Raw genomic sequence first — 21093 nt, 5'->3', positions numbered from 1 at the left:
TTAAATTGTCAAAAGTCAAAGAGAGAATTTTGAAAGTGGCACGAGAAAAGTGACTCATCACAAATTTAGGAGGGCCACTATAAGAATACATACTTTTTCTCAGCAGAAATCTTGCAGGCCAGGAGAGAGTGGGAGAACGTATTCAAAGTACCAAAAGGAAAATAATGACCAAACAAGCATACTGTGAATGGCAAAACTATTCTTCAAAAACAGAAGGAGAGATAAATACCTTTCCTAAATAAACAAAAATTGATGGAGTTTGTCACCACCAGATCTGCCCTACAAGAAGTGCTAAAGGGAGTTCTTCATTGAAATGAAGAGACACTAAGCAGCAAAATGAAAGCATATGAAAGTATAAATTTCACTGGTAAAGGTAAACACATAGACAAACACAGACTATCATAATACTGTAATGGCTGTATGTAAATCACTTTTATTACTAGTATAAGAAGATTATAGCAAAAGAAATTGGACTATACCAAACAAAATGATATATCTGACAAGGGGTTAATATCCAAAATATGCAAAGAACTCATGCAAGTCAGCATCATAAAAACAAACAACCCAATTAAAAAAATGGGCAGAGGACCTGAATAGACATTTTTCCAAAGACAAACAGATGGCCAATAGGCCCATGAAAAAGATGCTCAACATCACTAATCACCAGGGAAATCTAAATCAAAACCGCAATGACATATCACCTCACACCTGTCAGAATGGCTATTATCAAAAAGACAACAAATAACAAGTGTTGGCGATGATACGGAGAAAAGGAGAAATCCTTGAGCACTGATGGTGGGACTGTAAATTGGTGCAACCACTATAAAACACAGTATGGAGATTCCTAAAAAATATTAAAAATAGAACAACCATATGATCCAGAAATTCCACTTCTGGGTATCTATCTGAAAAAAAATAAAAGCACTAATACAAAAATATATGCACACCAATGTTCATTGCAGCATTATATACAATAATATATATATATATATTGCAGCATTATATACAATCAAATATATATATATATATATAAAATGGAATATTGCTCAGCCATTAAAAAGAATAAAATCTTGTCATTTGTGGCAACATGGACGAACCTAGAGGGTATTAGGCTAAGAGAAATAAGACAGATGAAGAAAGACAAACACTGTATGATTTCACTTATATGTGGAATCTAAAAAACAAAACAAATGAACAAACATAACCAAACAGAAAGAGAGTCATAGACACAGAGAACAAGGTGGTGGTTTCCAGAGGGGAAGAGGATGGGGGGACGAGAGAAATAGGTGAGGGAGATTAAGAGGTACAAACTTTCAGTTACAAAATAAATGTCATAGGTATGAAATATACAGTGTGGGGAATATAGTCAGTAGTTATGTAATATCTTTGTATGGTGATAGATGGTAACTAGACATAATGGTAATTATTTTGAAATGTATACACCTATCAAACCACTATGTCGTGTACCAGGAACTAACATAGTGATGTAAGTCAATTATACTTCAGAAACAAACAAACTCATAGAAAAAACGATCAGATTTGTGGTTACCAGAGATGGAGGTGGGAGGAGGGGGAATTGGATGAAGGCAGTCAAAAAGTAGGAACTTCTGTTATAAGATAAATAAGTACTAGGGATGTAATGTACAACATGATACATACATACTGCTGTACCTTATAAATAAAAGTTGCTGAGAGACTAAATCCTAAGAGTTCTCATCATAAGGAAAAAATATTTTTTTCTATTTTTTCATGTAGTATCTATGTGTGATAATGGATTATTAAACCTATTGCACTAATCATTTCATGATGTACATGTCAAATCATTATGTTGTACACCTTAAACTTATTCAGTGCTGGATGTTAATTATACCTCAATAAAACTGGAAAAAAAACTATACACAATTATTTAAAATGAGTCTGACTTAATGAAGAATTGACTAATTTGTTTACAACACATTGAACGTTATAATTACTTCATACTCTAATGTAATAGGTAGTATTTAAAAATAAGAAACCCAGGGAACAAAGATATTACATTGATATGCCAATTTGAGAAAATAATTTGGATCATGTTCAAGCTTGTGTTAAAAGAGTAATATTCATTTATTATTATTAGACGTTTATTGTTCTAATTATTTTCCAGCTTTTTCCTCAAGAGCTCAAAGTGTTTTTCATGTCTATTGAGCTTTATTCTCTAAGACTCTCCACCACACAGTAACTCTGTTATCCAGCATACTACTAAACAGAATGCTTTTGACACTTATGTTAACTGGCATTTCCATCACATTTCTTTTTATAGGGTTGCAAAATGCACACAGGCAAAAAATTGTTTTAACAGCAATGACTTAAAAATATACAAGTTTAAATTGGGCTGTTTCTAACATAAAGCCAACTTTTAAATTTCAAAATGAGATTGCACATACTGATCTGTAGACCAGATTTTCTTTCATTGAATAAGGAAAAAAGATAGGATCCTAATGTGCTTAGAAATTTTCAGATTTCTGAATTATTCAAGAAATATTACATACTCTCAATCTAGATATATTAGGTCTATTTTATCATGTCTAAATTTTTTAAAATTTGGAATTTGGCAGCTCTCTAGTAACCAAAAATAATTTGCTAACTAAAATACCCCATTTTTGTAATATGCTAAATAGAATAGGGTTTACTGTAAAAAATAATAGTATACTTAAGAAAATGTCATCGTCTCTCAGGACTCTTGGACATCATGTAATGCACTGCACTGGCAATTAAATAGAAAATGTTAAAGCACTTTCCTATGAATAACAAGTTGGAATGTGACTTAAACACTGACCTGTCATTTCGTTTACCCTGCTAATATTTCTGTGACATATATGGGGGCCAGTTTCATTTGGAACTATAAAACAAAAAGAATATAGATTTATTCCATTTGTGTGACAAATAAAATAGTATGTACTGAAAAAGATCTTACCACTCCCTTGATTTTATAAAGGTTTGTGGTCAGTAATTCTTGAATATTATCCACAAGATCTTGATCCAGAGGCGTTGGGGATGGGGCTGACTTGGCTGTTCCATGACTGTGGCTGCAAAAAAAATGTACCTGAATTTATTATATGCATGCAACACATAAATATACAAATTCCATAAATGAATTCATGAATGCTAAACTATCAATAGATGCTTTACGAAGGTGGTCTGAAAGACTAATTGAAGGTGGAGTGGAGAGGGAGGAGTGTAGAAAGGCTCATTGTAAAGAAGAAATCTGAACTTTAAGGGTAGCAAAGTCAGACATTCAGGGAATTTCTACTTTTAAGTCCATTTATCTCAATATTGGACTAAAAATATTTCAAAAGACAGTTCTCTTTTTGAGTACTAAAATTTTTATAATCCATACTTCTGTTTACTCTATATCCAACTAAATAAGTATTTATACAGTATTGATAGTACTTCCTCAAAATGGCTTTAATAAAGATATAGATTGCATACCTGTTGAAATTTAAGTTAAAGTACTTATTCAATCATTATGCAAGGAAAATGGCAAATCAATTTAAGTATGATGACTGAAACCAGGCATCAGAATTATGCTGTTTCATACTAGCATTTCAAATGGCTTTTGAGATTTTTCTTTTACTTTTTTCATTTTAAGCATTTTTAAAGGTACAGTTCAGTAACATTTAATATATTCACAGTTTTCTGCAACCATCATCACCATCCATCATTAGAAATTTTTCATCTTCCCCAAATGAAACTGTACCCATTAAATTATAACTCCTGATTCTCACCTTCCCCTAGCCCTGGAAACCACCATTCTGCTTTCTGTCTATGGATTTACCTATTTTAAGTACCTCATATAAGTGGAATCATACAGTATTTATCTTTTTGTAACTGGCTTATTTCACTTAGCACAATGTCTTTGAGGTTCATCCATGTTGTAGCATTGCTAAAATTTCTTTCCTTTTTAAGGTTGAATAATATCCCATTGTATGCATATACCACATTTTGTTTATCCATTCGTCAATATCCACTTAGGTCACTTCTACATTTTGCCTACTGTAAATAATGCTGCTATGAACGAGGGTGTACAAACATCTGTTCAAGTCTCTGCCTTCACATCTTTTGGGTAAATACCCAGAAGTGGAATTGCTAGATCATATGGTAATTCTACGTTTAATTTTTTTGAGGAATCACTGTATCATCTTCCACAGCAGTTGCACCATTTTACATCCCCAACAGGAAGGTACAAGTGTTCCAATCTCAGCACAATCTGGCCAACACTTGCTATTTTCTGTTTACTTATTTATTTATTTATTTTAAAATAGCCATCCTAATGGGCATGAAGTGGCTTGAGATTTTTCTTAAGTATGCTACCATCTATCAATAATTGAATTGACTTTTCCTATATATACAAGCCTACAACAATATTTTTCTGATAATTATGCAATTAAAGCTTTAGTCTCCATCCAAATTCTGACATATTATCATTAATAAAGGCTTATAAATTCCTAAATATTTAGCATACTTCTTTTCCTAATATTAATGCCAGATTTATACTATTACATAAAAGGGAAATGTCAATATTTCTGTGGTCATTTCAGACAATGATGAAAGCCAGTTTGTGTGATTTACATAAAATGAAATTCACATTTAGGGTCCTGAATTAATCAGAATTGCTATATATATGACTCAAATAAATCAAATTTATACTTAGCTCTCAACTTTGTTTTGATTACATATACCTGGCTTAATAAAAAATTACTAACATTCCTAAATAGGTCCAAAGCCTACTCTATTCAAGGATTTACAGCATAAAATTGTTACCCATCTATCTGTCCTTCTCTGTAGCCAGTATACCCTTACCTGATACAGAAGACCCAGCTAATAGCAGAAATACTTTACAGCAGAAAATACTTCAGGAGGTCATCTGGTGCAGTTCACTTTAAAAAGGCAAGTCAAAAACTCAACAATAAAAAAAAATATGTTCTAATTAATAATCTTTTAAAACAAAATTATTTTGTACTATATTTTGATATCCTATTCCAGTGTTTATTTGCTAACTTATTCTTGAAAAGGCATCCCTTAACTTTAGTCACTTGTTTGGAACCCAGAGGATTCACATTCTTCAACTGCGGAGTTTGGGATTTTTTTTTTTTTTTACCTTAAGTTCTGTTTTGCTTTTGATTTTGAATTTCCTTTCCTGGATGCCTTTACATTTTTTTTTTCTGGTTATAAAATTAATATATACATACACCAAAAATATATGAAAATATAAAGATAATACAAAACTCAAGTAATTACTTAGTGACAATTACAATTAACTCTTGGTGTATACATTTTTAGAATTTTTATGCACATATACAGATGGAGGTATATAAATTATATTTTCTATAAAAAATGATCTTGCTATACTTTCTATTTTTCAACCTTCTTATTCTAATCAACAATGTGTCCTGGATATAGTTCCATGTCAACACATACCATATATATCTAAGGGCAGCAATAGTGTTCTAGCTAATTACTATTAAACAATGGCTAAACTTTGAGGCCTTGACTTCTGAATGTAGAATAGAGAAATGAGTTATCCGCTGGTGAAATGTATTCCTGTCAAATCAAGCACTTGCTAGTTGAGAATGATGGGTCCAAGCATAAGTTAGTTAATCCTTTTGTCCTAGGCTAAATACACAACTACAGTTACCTCATACCCATTAAAACAAATTATTCTTGAAGGATTTTTAAAATTCTATAAAAATTTAATAAAAAGAACCTCCCTGCCTCAAAATCTCATGATGCAGGAAAACACCAATTCCTCCTCAAACACCAAATACAGTAAATAATTATTTATAGTGATAGTTTTTCTTTCTTTATTACTTTCCCTTTGTTATATTTTCCCTTTCCAAGATCTCTCTACAATTGTCTCCTAACAATTGTCTGAAGACCTACATCAAGGAAACCTCCAAATTATATTTTTGTCTATTGACTTTCCCCAGCAAAATAATAATTAAAAAAACTAAATACATTTTAATACTCAGTTCAGTCCTTAATCAACAAAAGCTAATGATAAATTATTTTACGTAACATGAGTCTTTAAATGAAATAAAAATACAAACGTACTTCTTGGAAGATAGATAAATTTTTTAAACTTTTAGAAACTAAAGTTTAATAGACAGAGTTTATTTAAGTATCATAGACAGAGTTTATTTCATTAAGCTTTGTTCACCACTGTGTGCTAAACAATGCAGCCTGTGGTACTCAAAGAAATGTTCTCCATTTTATCTAAGCTCTTCTTCATATTTTCCCAGGAGGTGATGCAAAGAAAGACAACTGTGCTTGAAAGGGACGGAACTTTAAATAATTCTGTAATTTTTTTTGTGATATCTCATTAAACAAATGAAGACACACAAACATGCACAAACACATGGGTGTGCACACATACACACACACACACACACACACTTACAGAAAAGATGTACTATATGGTGTGTATATTTACTGGCCTGCTTCTGCTAGCTCAATGGCGTGTTTTCTTTCAAGCTTTTCATAAAGAAGCACAATGCTTGATTTGGGCTGGTCATATTCTCTGAGCAAAATCTTCTGCAGATACTTGCTGTTGAAATACTCCAATCTGTTCAAGAAGCATATAAAATAAAAATTCTAAAAAATTACTGCCATTTTTTTCAGTACTTTTATACTCTAGCTAGAAGGTCTCAGAACTTGTTCACCCACTGCCTATTCCAAATGTGCTTTGTTTAAATGGAAAAAATAATCTATGGTGTAAAAAGCAAATAACTTATAAGAAATTTTTACTTAATTTCAAATATGTCTTTATTAGGAAACTGAAGTTTTAGGTTTATCCCATTAATGTCAACCAAGCCAAGGGAAACACAGACTATGAAGATAAAACCTTTGCACCAAAGACAGAAATATTGGCCAAGTAGGGTCTATATTTCAGAGAAGGCCATTGAAGGAAGAGGGCTTATATAGTTTATTTCAATGAATGGGAAAAGGAATAGAACAACTGTGTTAAATGTTTGCTTAGGGAATCTGAATTTAAACTCACACAGTAAACTCACAAAATGAAAAATAAATCATGCTAAACCACAGTTTCACAACACCTGAGTGAAAATGTTCAGCTAAATATAAATTTATGGTCAATAAGTTCATATTTTAAAAAACATGCACCATAATCTTGAATACTTTCCTGAGGTCTACTTCTTTTTCAATTGTTTACATATTAAAAGGCACTTTCTCTGCACTCTTATTCTATAAAAACAGAAAAATTGGAAACACTCATAATGCCTAACAATATAAAGTGGTTAATTAAGTGCACTACAATTCCTTCATGTCAGGGAATATTTTAAAACCATTTAAAATGATTTTCATTAAGAGTTTTAACAATTTGTCAAAATGTGTGTAACTATTCTAAGTGAAAAAGAAAAGCAAAATTATATATATGGTATGAGCATAATCATAAAAAATTAAGCATAGGAAAAAAGACTGGGAAGTAAACCAAGTGATTGTTACTTAAGAATAAGACGATATTTTCTACTTTTCTGCATTTTTAACATTTAAAACAACAAATGATATTTTACTTCTATAAAGGGAAAAATAAACTGTATTACATTTTTTAAAAAAGGCACTTTCTGATGTTCCAGGAGTCTAAGGCCACTTGACTCTATGCTCAAGTTGTCAACCTGAAATTGGCTCAGGAAAACAATAGGTGGCAGTATCAGAAAAACAAAACAAAAAAACTGTAGAATGTTAAATAGCAATTTTTATCAATGAAAAAAATCGGACCCAGAAATGTATGGAGCTCAGTAGAGACGCTATTTTAGAGGAAGAGAATATTTGTGAGAATAGGTGAGAGCAAAGGGAAGAAGAAGGAAAGGAGATGACCCAAATCTATGTAACCATGAAGTTTTTTTTTTTTTTTTACATCTTTATTGGAGTATAATTGTTTTACAATGGTGTGTTAGTTTCTGCTTTATAACAAAGTGAATCGGTTATACATATACATATATCCCCATATCTCTTCCCTCTTGTGTCTCCCTCCCTCCCGCCCTCCCTATCCCACCCCTCTATGTGGTCACAAAGCACCGAGGTGATCTCTCTGTGCTATGCGGCTGCTTCCCACTAGCTATCTATTTTACATTTGGTAGTGTATATATGTCCATGCCACTCTCTCACTTTGTCCCAGCTTACCCTTCCCCCTCCCCATATCCTCAAGTCCATTCTCTAGTAGGTCTGCGTCTTTATTCCTGTCTTGCCCCTAGGTTCTTCATGAAGTTTTCAAAGTCTGTGTGTGTAGCTCTTCCACAGACAAAAGTCACTGCATAAAACCACATGGAACATAAACAGAAAGCCAAGTAATTAGCTCAAACTGTTTATTGTAAAAAATATTTAATTGTTTGGCAGTTTGAATTATCAGGAAGGACAAGACAATAAGTATAAATAGTCCCATTCATGGTTTACATCCCTTCTCTGTGATCAAAAGCAAACATCCAAATCAAACATGTGGAAAAGACTGATTTTTGTTAGATCTTTTGCATTTATAAGAAGGGTAAATTAATTTATTCTTTATCAGAGTTTAAAATAAACTTGCTTTGGGGGTGACCACTATTATAATTTCTCTTAGTTCTCTGACACTAATTTCACCTTAGAAAACATCTTTCATGGATGGTGGCATAAAAGGATGTTGACAAAATATCAACCCTACCGCTTGTGCCAAGGGTTTGCTGCTAAAACCGTATCTGTTGTTTTACACAGCTCCTTCAAAGAATCTAGGCTGAAGCAGCAGATTTAATAAGGGTTGTTACCAGGGCACTTAGAAATAGATCATAATTTAGAATAGTTTAAACATTTGGATTTAAAATCTAGGACTAGATTTAATATCAACATTAAAAATATCCCTTTTATAATTCATTTAGTCATTCATTCAAAAATATTTATTGGGTACTTACTATGTGGAAGGAACTTTTCTAAGTGCTGCAGTTACAGAACTTAGTGCAGACAAGGTCTCTGCCCTTTTGCCACTTACATTTTAGTTGGAGAGAAACATACAATAAGAATAATGATAGATTTATATGAATTATAGTTTTTCAAATTAAAATAAAATTTTATTTAATAAACAAGATAAGACATTAAAATATTAGAGTTATATGTTATTCAGATAATTACGGTGCATTGATATAATAGAGAATGATTGAGTAGTAAGGGAAGAACTCTTTGAGGAAATGAAATTTTAGCCAAGGCTTAAATGACATGAAGGTACTAGGCATGCAAAGATCAGGTAGAAGAGCATTCGAGACAGATGGAACATTACATAAAGGCTTTAAGTTAGAAATGTGCTGAACTTAATGTGTTAGGAAGGACAACATGGCTACAGTGTAGTATGTGGCAGAGAGAATAGAATGAGATGTGGAAGAAAGCTAACAGTAGCCAGATTTGTAAACTGAGGTAAAAAGTTTGGATATTTTTTAAGTGACAAGATAATAGAAACTTTAATTAGGATAGTAACATGATCTGATGTAAAATCCCTTTCTCTGGAACTGGGCATAATATCCCCTACCCCAAAAAAGGGAGGTCTGAGAATTTTATGGCACACAATTTAGTTTTGGGGTCTGGACTTGGAATCAGTCATGTCCTTCATGATAAAAAGAAAAAGAAAGACCTTTGTCTTTGTTTTTTAGCTGTCATCTTTTTTATAATATATGGATGAATAAATCTCAACTATACCCAAGAGAAACATACAGAAAGAGATATAGGCTCACTTCCACTTTTCTATACATGTACACAAGCATACTTTTGGCAAATTCTCACTTGTCTTTCCAGTAATATTGTCCCCAGTGTCCTGATATGTCTTCTATGCCAGCCAGCAAATGATCAAATAACTGAAATAGAACAAAACATATGTCTAAATATACAGTATGCATGAGGAACTTGGTCAATTACTACCAAATAAAAGAATCCCTCAAAAGTGTCTTCAAAATTATTGATTTCATCCCACTTGCTTATGTTTTTAATCTTAAGCTCTTTTCAGGGTAAGCATAAAAAGGAGCATCTATATTTATATGTAAGAATATTTGCAGTAATTCTAGTATAAGCATTGGAGACACTCCATTTAAAATTGAAAATGCACATATCAATCAGTATCATATGATAGATTCATTCATCTATCAAAAATCTGGGCCTGGTAAAAATGAAGGAAATAAAAGTAGTAAAAGGCATGGCCCTTGCCCTTGAAGGATGTAGAACCAAATTGAAGAGGCAAGACTTAAAGAAGTGGACAGGGATCAAAGCACGTGCATGATAATACAGTTCAAACTTGGCATGTGTACATGTATAAATGCAACAAGAAAAGGAAAATTTAAGAAAGAAATAGAAAAAGATGGAGTTAGAGAAGGCTTATATGAAAATGTGCATTGTGAGCTGGCCCTGAAGAAATGGGGTTCCATATGGAAAAAATAAATCATTCTATGTAATGGGAACATTGTGAGTAAAATGTATGGGAGAAAGCAAGAAACTATATAAGGAATTTATGAGAAAAAGAGGGTTGGATAGACGTAGGTCAAGGGTGGGGAAGAGAAAATAGTTAACAAAGGACTTTAAATACTAAGATTAAAAGTTTAATTTGATATAACATCACAAAAAATAGCCTGAATATATTTATGAGGAAATAATAAACCCAATTTGAGTGATATTCTACAAAGTAACTTCAGGCACTTTTCAAAAATGCCAGTGTCATAAAAAACAACAAAATGCTGAAAAATAGTTTTAGATTAAAGGTAACTAAAAAGATATGACAACTAAATGCCATGTATGATCCTAGATCAGGAGAAAAATGCTATAAAAACATTATTGGTACACTTGGAAAAATTTTGAATATGGAGTTATATTAGATTACACTATTGTTTCAGTTTTAAACTTTCTGAATTTGATAAAAAATTGTGTTTATGTACTAGAATGTCCTTTTACTTAGGAAATATTAATACATGCTGAAATATTTAGCAGTGAATAGTCAGCTGTCTACAACTTAATCTCAAATGATTCAGCAAATGACAATAATAATATATACATATATAGACAGAGAGTGGTAAAGCAAAGATGGGAAAGGTTACATTGAATCCAGGTAGAGGGTATATACATATTCATTGAACTATCTTTGAAATCTGTATGCTTGACCTTTTTAAAATAAAAAGTTGGAAAAAAGAAAATAAAGTTTGACTCCGTCCTATAAATTGGTTAAATAAATTAAATTATGTCTTATCAATGTAATATATATTATACAGTCATTAAAAGTCATCCATATGGTAGAAATAATACAGTAAAAAATATGATTTCCCCCCCAAATAGCCTAAAAAATGTAATTCCATTATAATAAAAATCCCAACATATGTTTTTTCTACAAAATGGGCAATCAAGTATTAAAATTTGAAGAAAAGAACATAAAAAGTTGAATTAGACATGCTTATCTGTACACATTCTTAGGCACATAGTTATAAATAAAACTTAAGTGTTTATGTGTAGAAAGCCATTACATGTGCTGAAAACGTATCTCAGAAAATTATGAACTCTGCCACATTGAAGTTAGAAGCAAGGTAGACAAGCTAGCTCTTCTCTTTGACTAAAATTCCCAGAGTTTTTTTCCACATTAATAAATCTAAGGGTATCTTGAAATCATTCTTAACATTCTCTATATTTCAATACTACTGTTGTTATATTTTATAAAAGCCCACTTGGGATAAGCAACAATTCAAATTTTATTTCTATAAGAAGATAAAACCAAGTGATATAGATTTCACATCTTTAAATTTCTCTGAACTGCTCCTTACTTCTAATGTAGAAATGAGTCATTTTCTTCTAAACTCTGTGTAATTTTGAAACCCTATTTCAAAGAGTATATTTTGAAATTTGAATATGGAAATTTTTAACTTTCACAATCCTTGATGGTACAAAAAGAATCTCCACCAAAGACTAAAATACCCCAAGAAAAATTTTCCAACTACATAAGGATTACACAGGTCAGCTTATAAGCAATTGCTTTATGATATCAAATAGAGAATTAACTAAGTTACTGGATAATTTAGTCTAATATTAAGAATTAATATGTTAAACAAACCAAAAACTGTTATAATTTGGAGTAAAATAATTCATAATTCATAGATTATTCAACCTGGATAGGATTTCAGAGATCATTTAAACAGCCATTTAAATTTACTGATTAGGAAACCAAGGTCACAAAAAAGTTAAAAGACTTTTCTAAGATAATGAGGGAAGCTGGATAGTAACAGAGCAAATGCTAGAATTCAGACTTCCATTGTTCTTACCTCTTACCAGAAGAACTGACTTATTGATTTTCAAATTACAGATTGTCACAATATAACAAATACCTGTTTAGAATTCATAAAATCACGTCTCCTTTTATTAGAGAAATTCAAGTATAAGAAGACTTAATATGTAAGGACCTAATGGGTTAGTTCCAGTCAACAAAATGAGCTACATGATATATAGACATCTTACCCAAATGAGAATTTGTTCACTCACAGTTGGAGAGGTCTCTCTTCTAGTCACATCTAATAAGTCAACAAGAGGATGAATGGCCATCCCCTACAAAATGAAAAACAGAAAGCTGAATTTCTTTCATATAAAATTAGTGCTTGAATATTTCCCTGGTGTGTGTGTCTGTGTGTGTCTGTCTGTCTGCGTGTCTGTGTGTCTATGTGTGGGTGCATATGCACATATCTCTTAATCTGGCCATGATAGGAATTTAGAATATTCTCTTAAAATTCAGAGGGACCATTGGTCTAACACCAGAGAGATGTGCTGTGGTTTTCTCTCACAAAGATCAATGGGGAATATATATATGTATTGTTTACAAATATGTAGGTCATTTAATAAATCCTAAAAAAAATCTACCACTATATTTCAAAAACAGAAAGAAGTAGTCAAATCACAGAGCCAAAGTGCTGCAAGAGATTTTCATTTCAATTATTGCCAAATACCTCAGGTATATCATTTAGTCTTTATTATTCATCATCCATTATATATGGGATTACAGTCTTCTCCACATGTTACTTTAAATTTTTCTTAAGAGGGATAATAAAAGAAGCAAACATTCTATATTAATAACTATTCATCGAGTTGTGCCACAATATTTATTGAACATGTATTATTGCCAAATTCTATATTAGGCACTGGAGTTACAATGGGAAAGTAAAGTCAAAAGGGCCCACAGCCTTATGGAGGCTACAGTGTAGTATGTCTCAGGGAGAGAGCCATTAGTTTAATAATTGCATTAATGAATGAACAACTACAACTTGAGATAAGTGTTCTGAAGTAAATGAAGCTGGTTTATGACAGAGTAACACAGTTTAAATTGAAGGATAAGTTTTTCCTAAGCTAAAACCTGAAGGATGAGCAGACTTTAGCTATATGAAGGGGAAAGAACCATTCCTGGCTGAGAGAATAATAGCACTGATAACGCCCCTTGGCATGGCATATTAGAGAAAATGAAAACCTTGTGTAGTTGGGATGTAGAGTACAAGGGAGATCATATTATTATTAAGACTAGAAAGAGAGGCTGGGGTTAGACAATGCAAAGCTTTCCAGGCTGTCTTAGCCATTTTTTAAAAATTCTAAGACTAATTGAAAATTGAAATGGCTTGACCAGATTTGTGCTTTAAAAAGATAACTAGCTTCAGTGTGGAAAAAGTGTTGAAAATGAGCCATAATGGATATGAGGAGACTGTTTAGGAGACTGTTTTTTGTATTCCATGTTAGAGATGGTGATAGCTTAGACAAAGATGATGGCAGAGCGGATACAAAGAAACTGACTTAGTGACCAAATAGACATAAAAAAGGACAGTATGACAGAAAAGATGACACTAAGATTCCATGCTTGAGCAAAAGGAGTAGAGGATGGTAACACTAATCTAAGTTAGGAAGACTAAAGGTAGGAACCAGATTGGCAGGGAAAATCAAAAGTTCAATTTTAAACATACAAAACTTAAGATCCCTGTGAGATAGCCAAGTGAGGGTGTCAAGAAAACAGTATGTTCTAGAACTCAGATATTTAGGTTGGAGATATAAATTCATAAGTCATATGTATACAGTCAGTAAATGAAGCCGTTATGTGGGTATGGATGAAATCATTAGGGAAAGAGTAAAGAGTGAGAAGAGGAAAGGCTCTACAGGAATCTTTGAGGAACTCTGATATTTAGTGATATAACAATGAGAATAAGCTTGCAAAAGAGACAGAGAAAGAGGAACCAGAGAGGTAAGAGGAAAATCAGAAAGTGAGTTGTCACAAAGCACAAAAAAGACAATATTTCAAGAAGGTGGGAGTTTGACTCATGTGGAATTCCTGTGAAAGCTCAAGTGAAATGAGGATTGCAAATGCCATTAGTAACCTTAATAAAAGAGATGGGAGCAACAACGATTTATGAGGTCAAAAGAGAGAATTACTTTAGTTTAGTGTAGTTGTGTTGTGTTTTAAATAGGAGTGACTTGAGCCTGTTTAAAGTTGATGGGAAGGATCTAGTTGAGAAGAAGAGTGTGAATATACATGAGACAAAATAAATGATTGAAAATGCAAGACAAGAAAGGAATAGATTACAGAGCATAGCTTGAGATAGGAGACCCCAGCTCTGTAATAAGAAGAAAGAAAAGGCTAGGAGTAGATGCAGTTATGTTGGAAAGTTGAAGGGGCTTCCATGGATGACTACTAAAAAACAAGTTGCTCTTTGCAGAGTTCTCTTTTTTTAGTTTTGTTTTGTCTTTTTAAACAAAAGTATGGTTGAATGAAAAGTAAGAGAAGTTGAGATTTGCTCTAACATTTACATGTGGGAACAAGGACTTTAAGAAAGAAAGCTATCAACTGAAGTATAAAACATGAGGTGGAATATGGAAAAAACTGGCTGCAAATAAACAAAAAAATCTATTGCTTTCAATGAACTTCCACACTACTTAGTCATTTTCAAAACACTTTGAAAATGCATCCCCATAAGGTTTCTATTTTCACCTTATTTCAGAGATGTGGAAAGAAGCAAGTAATAATTCCCATTAATGTTAAGGTTGAAACTTAAAAGAAACTCAAGGTGTCCTAGCTCTTCATCAGCTCTTCAGCAGTGTTAAATGACAAAAATGCCTTACTTTGGCCCTGGTTTCTTTAACACACCAAATGAGCATGTCACACCAAAAGCTTCCTTTACAATTTGGAACGCTGTAATCTTTTGCAAAAGCATCTGAATTGCCCAAAGTCAGGGGATCATCCTATTCACATGGTTTTCATAAGTAATTTTGTGTAATTCCCGCTTTTTAGATGACATTTGAGTTGTACGAATCCACTAAATTCATTCTGACATTTGAAAAATCATCATACAATGCTTTCAGGGGATAGAACTACATCCTTTAACAGTGTTTATCACAGGCAAAAAGCTTCCCAGTGTGAGCAGGTCTGTCTAATGACCTGGCATTTTGAAAGGCTGACTCCATATTTGCATTTTTAAATCCATCCATGCAACTCTCCATCTTCACTTAATTTAATTCATTCCATTCAGTCTACCATGGATAGATCAAAATTAATGCTTTTAAAATAAAGATGTCAAACCAACCTGATCCTGACATCTCCTCCTATAACCCATTTTATGTATTTTGTACTATTATATTCTGGTCTTTTGAAGATGTAAAATATAGGTGAGAGACAAAATTTTATTCCACATTTTGAATCTCTGTAGCATAGCTGGTTAAATGAAGTCTTGAGTAAATCAATAAAAATCATGTTTTAAAAAAAAATGGTCTCAAGTTCAAAGGTCTACTGTATATGTTCATAATTTATATTCATACTCCAAATTAACTTTTATTTACTATTTATTCATTTATTTCCTTATTTCACAGATATTTATTGCACATTTCATTGGAGCCCACACTAGTAGACTCTGAGTATATAGTGGAGAATAAATCATATATGTTTCCTGCATTCATGGAACTCAGCCTAGTAGAGGAGACAGACATCACCCAAGTGGAGAAGAAAATAACTAAAAGATTGTTAGATAGGTAGATAGATACATACATACATACATACATACATATAGTGATACATTCTATGAAAGTGTTCAAAACAATCGGCCCAAAATGGAGATGCTTATACTAAGCCCCACACCATCAAAACAAGACATAGTTTAATTACAGTTTCGGCTCTCCCAGAAATAAAATCAAACGCACTTACATAGAAGGTCTGGGAAGGCTTCTCTGAGGAGGTTGTATATAGCTGAGGATTAAAGGATAAAAGGAAGACAGATATGCAAGGAACTTATGAGATAGTGTTTTAGGGAGAAGGAATGACATTTTGGAAAACCCCAAGTTGAGAAAAAGTTTGTCAAGTTTGAAGCAGTTAAAGAGGCTTTTAAAACACAGTGATCAAGAGGGAGAATGGCCCAAAAATGTGAGGCTTCAAAGGTAGACATGAGCAATATTTGTCACAGCTTATAGTCATGTTAAGTGTTTTGGAATTTATTAAAAGTTCAAAAAGAACCAATAGAAGAATTTTGGAAAGTAATAAAATTTGTGTTTTAAAAATATTGCTTTTGATTCTGTGGGGATAACAGATTGAAAGGGGAAAGGAAAATGGAAAATTTTAAGGCAGTTCAGGAAACAGATGATAGTAGCTTGGACTAAGATGATGGCAATAGTAATGGAGAATAGCATAGAGATTCTGCAAGGAGACAGATACAAGAATATTTTTGACAACACCATTTGTAAAAGCAAAAAAGAAAAAAAATATCAATTGAAAGGACAATGAATAAATAAATTGGTGTATAATCATAAAATGCAGTATTGTAGAACACTGAAAATGAATGAGCTACAACTACTCACAACTATGTGAATAAGTATTAGTAATAAAATGTTAATAGATGAAAAAATTCCAGAAGGCTACATGCAATACATACACATACACACTCCCCCACATACACACTTTCATAAAGTTAGAAAACAATTTAAACTGATCAATATATTGTTTATGTGTGTGTCTATGTGTGTAATATGTGATTTCAAAAACTATTTTTTAAAAGACAAGAGATTGGTAAATGATTCATTCAGTATATCAGTTACCTATGAGAGAGTGAGAGATGAAAGAAAACAGGATAGGGATGCATTGCACGGGTTATTGTTAACTTTCTCAAATTTAGTGCTGGGCTCACAACTGTTAGAAGTATTAAATGAAAGATTGAAAGAATGAGTGAATTAATAAATAAATGCCATGTATGGGCCAATGATTCTAGTGTGTCATAAATCAAAATATTTATTAATACAATTTTGTATATCTAGAAACTTTTTAAAAGTCAAATACATATACTGAAGATCTATTTTGGAGTTAGAAACCACAGGGTTTGACGTGAAGGATAAGTAAAAGGAAATAATCAAAGATGTATTCTACATTTCTAGCCTTAGTAAATGGATGGATATCAGAGCCATTTACTAAGACAGAAGCAAAACAGATGAGAATCAGATTTATCCTTTGTAGATATATTGCCTGTGTGGATGAAAACAAATGTTGCCTGCCATTCCCATAGACAATGAATGTTGCCTGCCATCAAGCCATCAGCCACTGCAGCTACCCCCAAAGGTATGCCCTGAGGGGAATTCAGGATGGAGAAAAACAGGACAGTGGCCCTAGAAAGTTAAGATGCATATCTAAGGAATAATTTCAATGAGCTCAGACCCTTGCATCTTCTCATACATAGAAAAGCACTAAAATCATTAACTTGAGATGTCTGCTTTTTGTGATTAGCCGTAATGTTTTGATGTTTGACTACATTTTTTTTCAGCAATAACTCCTATATATCTTGGCCTCTCTCTTACCTCTTTGAAATAGTTCCTCAGAGCTATCTGAGAGGCTGTTCCCAGGCTATAGTCCTCAGTAAGGTGCCCAAATAAAACATAACTCACAACTTTTAGGTTGTGCTTTTTTTTTTTTCTGTTAACAGCTGTGATATTCTTGTGAGACATCCAAGTGGAAGTATGAAGTAACAGTTGAATGTAAACATCTAGATCTCAGAGTAGATAGCTGGACTACAGGTAAACAGAAGTCATCAGAATTTATACTGCATTTGAAGCCATGAAAATGAATATAAACACCTAATAAAAAAGTATAGGGAGAACAGAATATTCAGGACCTAATACTGGAGAACCCTTACATTTAGAGACCCAATAGAAAAGGATCAGCCTGCAAAGATGTCTATGAAATGACCAGAAAGACAGAAACACTAGCAGGGTATGATGTCAAAAAAAGCAAAAAAAAAAAAAAAGTATTTCAAGAAAGAAGTAGCCCACTGTATAAAACTGTGCTGACAAGTTTCATAATGTTAGGGCAAAAGAATGTGTCCTAACTTGGCACTAAGGACGCCAGCAGAGACCTTTTGGCAAGAATAATTTTGGTGGAACAGTGAGGGCAGAATCCAAATTGTAGTTAAGTGAAACTGACAAGCTGACGCAGCATGTGAAGATAAATTTCTTGAGTGTGCTCAGTCATAGTAACAATAAAAATAATACCTTATAAACACAAAATGCTTTTAAACTTATATTACTATTTGATCTTTATAACAAAACAGCCCTGAAAGATAGGTCCTGTATCCTCTTTCTACAAAAACAAAGATACTGAGTAATCAATAAAATGTCCAAGATAGAAAGCTCACCTGGAATAACGTTGTGAATAGCACCCAGGTCTTCTGATTTTAACTCTAGTCCTCTTTTCCCCTCAAGAAGAATAAAGGGGTAAAAATGGCCGGATCACTACAGAGCATGTCCAGTGTATCACAGAAAAAATTTGAAAGATATGTTCTACTGATGGTGGACCAGGCACTCATTTGCTTGAAGCACATCATGGCAATTTTATCAATCTCCAATAAGTAAAATATAACATTGTACTTTGGGTTTTTTTTTTTTCTCCCAATGGGTCTTAATTCTTAAACAAAATTTAAATTTCTGAAAATAGTTTAACCACTAGATGGTGTTAGAATGACATGAGACATTATTTTACAATCTGTCTACAATTGAAATCATCCAACAATACCTCCCCAAAACACCTAAACTCCCCAATCATGGTCTTAAATGGATTACAGTATTAATCAATGGGAAAATGTAAATACCAAATGATGAAGTCTCTAGGAGTAAGATGCATTTGAACACCTGGAAGAAATGCAAAATTAAAGGAGAACATGAGTGTTACTGATAATTTATCAGAGACATTAAGAATTCTAAAAGATATAGGAATTGAAAGTTAATTCTTTAAAATGACTTTGCATTTTGAAGTAACATTGCGCTACATGACACATATTAAAGTGAAAATCAGTTAGTGCTTAGATAAAAACACAATTTGATTTGGGACTGGTTTAATACAATTCATTAAGTTTTAAATGAGAAGAAAATTAATGTTCAACATTAATCAGTCATTTACAAACAAAATAAAACAAAACAAAAAATTCAAAGCCTAAGGAATGATCTCACCCATTCTAGAGAAACAATTATTTTGTTTAAGGGAAGCCTGCCAGATTCAAATCTTCTGACTTGTCTTATTCCACCACACACACACACACACACACACACACACACACACACACAAATATCCACCATCATTATGCTCGTTAAAACATTTTAGCCAAAATTTGAAATACTATCTCATTAAGTTGCTGAATAGGTTTTTAGACATTTTTTCAATATTCTTTTGCCCAGCTTTATAAAACTGAAGTGAAATGGTGATATGCAGAGGATAAAGAGATAATTCAAGAGAAAAGCTGCCTTAGAATGAAACTCCTAAAGCATTTTATTTATTTCCTCTTCTGTTCTCAACCTCAACCTTACCTTTTTAAGTAGTTAAATTGCAGTCTTTGTTGTAAAGCTATTGGTGTCAACCACTTGAATAAATGTCAATTCTTCCATCCCCCTATTGATTTAAAAATAAATCCCATCTCAAGTTTTGCAAATGTTCTGTTTGAGTTATGGTAGAGACTATTTCACATGCTATAATTGTCTCTCCTAAATACACACTCATTTCAAGTTCCTGAAAGAGAATGTTGGCCCATTCATATCCATCTAAGTGGAAGGTTTCAAATTGCACTACTTTGTTTTGTTTACCTGAACAATAACGGTAAAGAGGATAACGACTGTGGTTGCTGTAATGAAGAGCTTCTTTCTGGAAAACTCTGGGAGCAGAAAAACAAGGGAGAAACAGATTGCTCCCCTCAGCCCTCCAAAGGCTATAATAAATTGGTCCTTTCTGGTGACTGTATTCACACGACATTTGTTCAGGAAGAAAGTCAGCACAAGAACTCCTAAATTTTCCAATAAGTAGAATACTTGAGTAATCAACAGAAGGAAAATGCTACAAACGTGTTATAATAAATTAGTGATAAACTAGATTGGAATTCTAAGGAATTGTGATGAATAGTTTAAAAGCCTAAACTAACTAAACTATTTAAAGGTTTATTTCCTCAGAGAGATTTCTTTAAATAGTTACATTTTATTTTGGTTGTGCTTTGGTTTTTCCTTTGATTTTTCTGTTTTTTAGGATGAAAGCAGTGCAATTCCCTTCCTTAGGCCCATGTGGACTAATCTGGGGCATTCTGAAAAAATAGTCTCTACAAACAGAATATAACTTTCTCTTCAGTCTTATAAATACTAGTGAGGTGACCCAAGCTGGTGAACTAAAAGTTAAGTAATGTGACCTGTGTTGGTTTTCATCTTTGATGAGCCAGGATTCCATGTTCTTCAAGGCTTTGAAAAAAGTTTTTTTTTCCTCCTGTCACCCAGAGTCTAGAGTTCTGAGACTCAAGCCTCAGCCAAAGCTTTTTACTCCTCACATTTTTCTGTAGTCTCAAAAACGAGCCTTAACCACAAGAGAAGTGCTTGCTCATGTACTAGTACTATTTGAAGGGCACCAGTTAAACCTTTGTCCCATAGATCTTACTCACAGTGATTATGTTTCAAACATCTTATTGTGAATTAGTTTATCAGATAATTTACTTCAAGACCAGAAAGAGAATGCAAGGTTACTTGACAGATGGGCTGAAAGTGGGGATTCTTACACAAAATTTGAGCTGAAATAAGTTGGCTAACAGACAA

At 32.8% G+C, this 21093-nt stretch overlaps 1 protein-coding gene and 1 pseudogene across 3 annotated transcripts in view; both read right to left on the bottom strand.

Moving 5' to 3' along the window:
- Positions 1–1019: 1019 nt before the first annotated feature.
- On the bottom strand, positions 1020–19578 carry LOC309653102 (sodium/hydrogen exchanger 2-like). 2 transcript variants are annotated; one of them, XM_082447475.1, is made up of 4 exons: positions 12496–19578; positions 9796–9866; positions 6470–6601; positions 1020–3065 (listed from the first exon to the last, which is right to left on the bottom strand). In XM_082447475.1, the coding sequence occupies exons 1-4, from the start codon at positions 12577–12579 to the stop codon at positions 2903–2905; spliced, it is 450 nt and encodes a 149-aa protein (XP_082303601.1). In that variant the 5' UTR covers positions 12580–19578; the 3' UTR covers positions 1020–2902. The 2 variants fall into 2 exon arrangements, with proteins under 2 accessions (XP_082303601.1, XP_082303602.1); XM_082447476.1 differs by lacking the exon at positions 1020–3065 and having other exon boundaries at positions 5830–6601.
- LOC309653071 (TLR adapter interacting with SLC15A4 on the lysosome-like) overlaps positions 12341–21093 on the bottom strand; it is a 102820-nt pseudogene continuing 94067 nt past the window's right edge. Inside the window, exons 2-3 of the transcript XR_014268767.1 lie at positions 19122–19161; positions 12341–12582 (exon numbers count right to left, since the gene is read on the bottom strand). The product of XR_014268767.1 is annotated as a TLR adapter interacting with SLC15A4 on the lysosome-like (transcript). The remainder of the gene's footprint in view (positions 12583–19121; positions 19162–21093) is intronic.

Source organism: Balaenoptera physalus, assembly GCF_965194825.1.
Source record: "Balaenoptera physalus genome assembly, chromosome: X".
Classification (NCBI taxonomy): domain Eukaryota; kingdom Metazoa; phylum Chordata; class Mammalia; order Artiodactyla; family Balaenopteridae; genus Balaenoptera; species Balaenoptera physalus.
The sequence above is the reverse complement of the archived record's forward strand: the minus strand, read 5'-3'. Positions and strand labels throughout refer to the sequence as shown.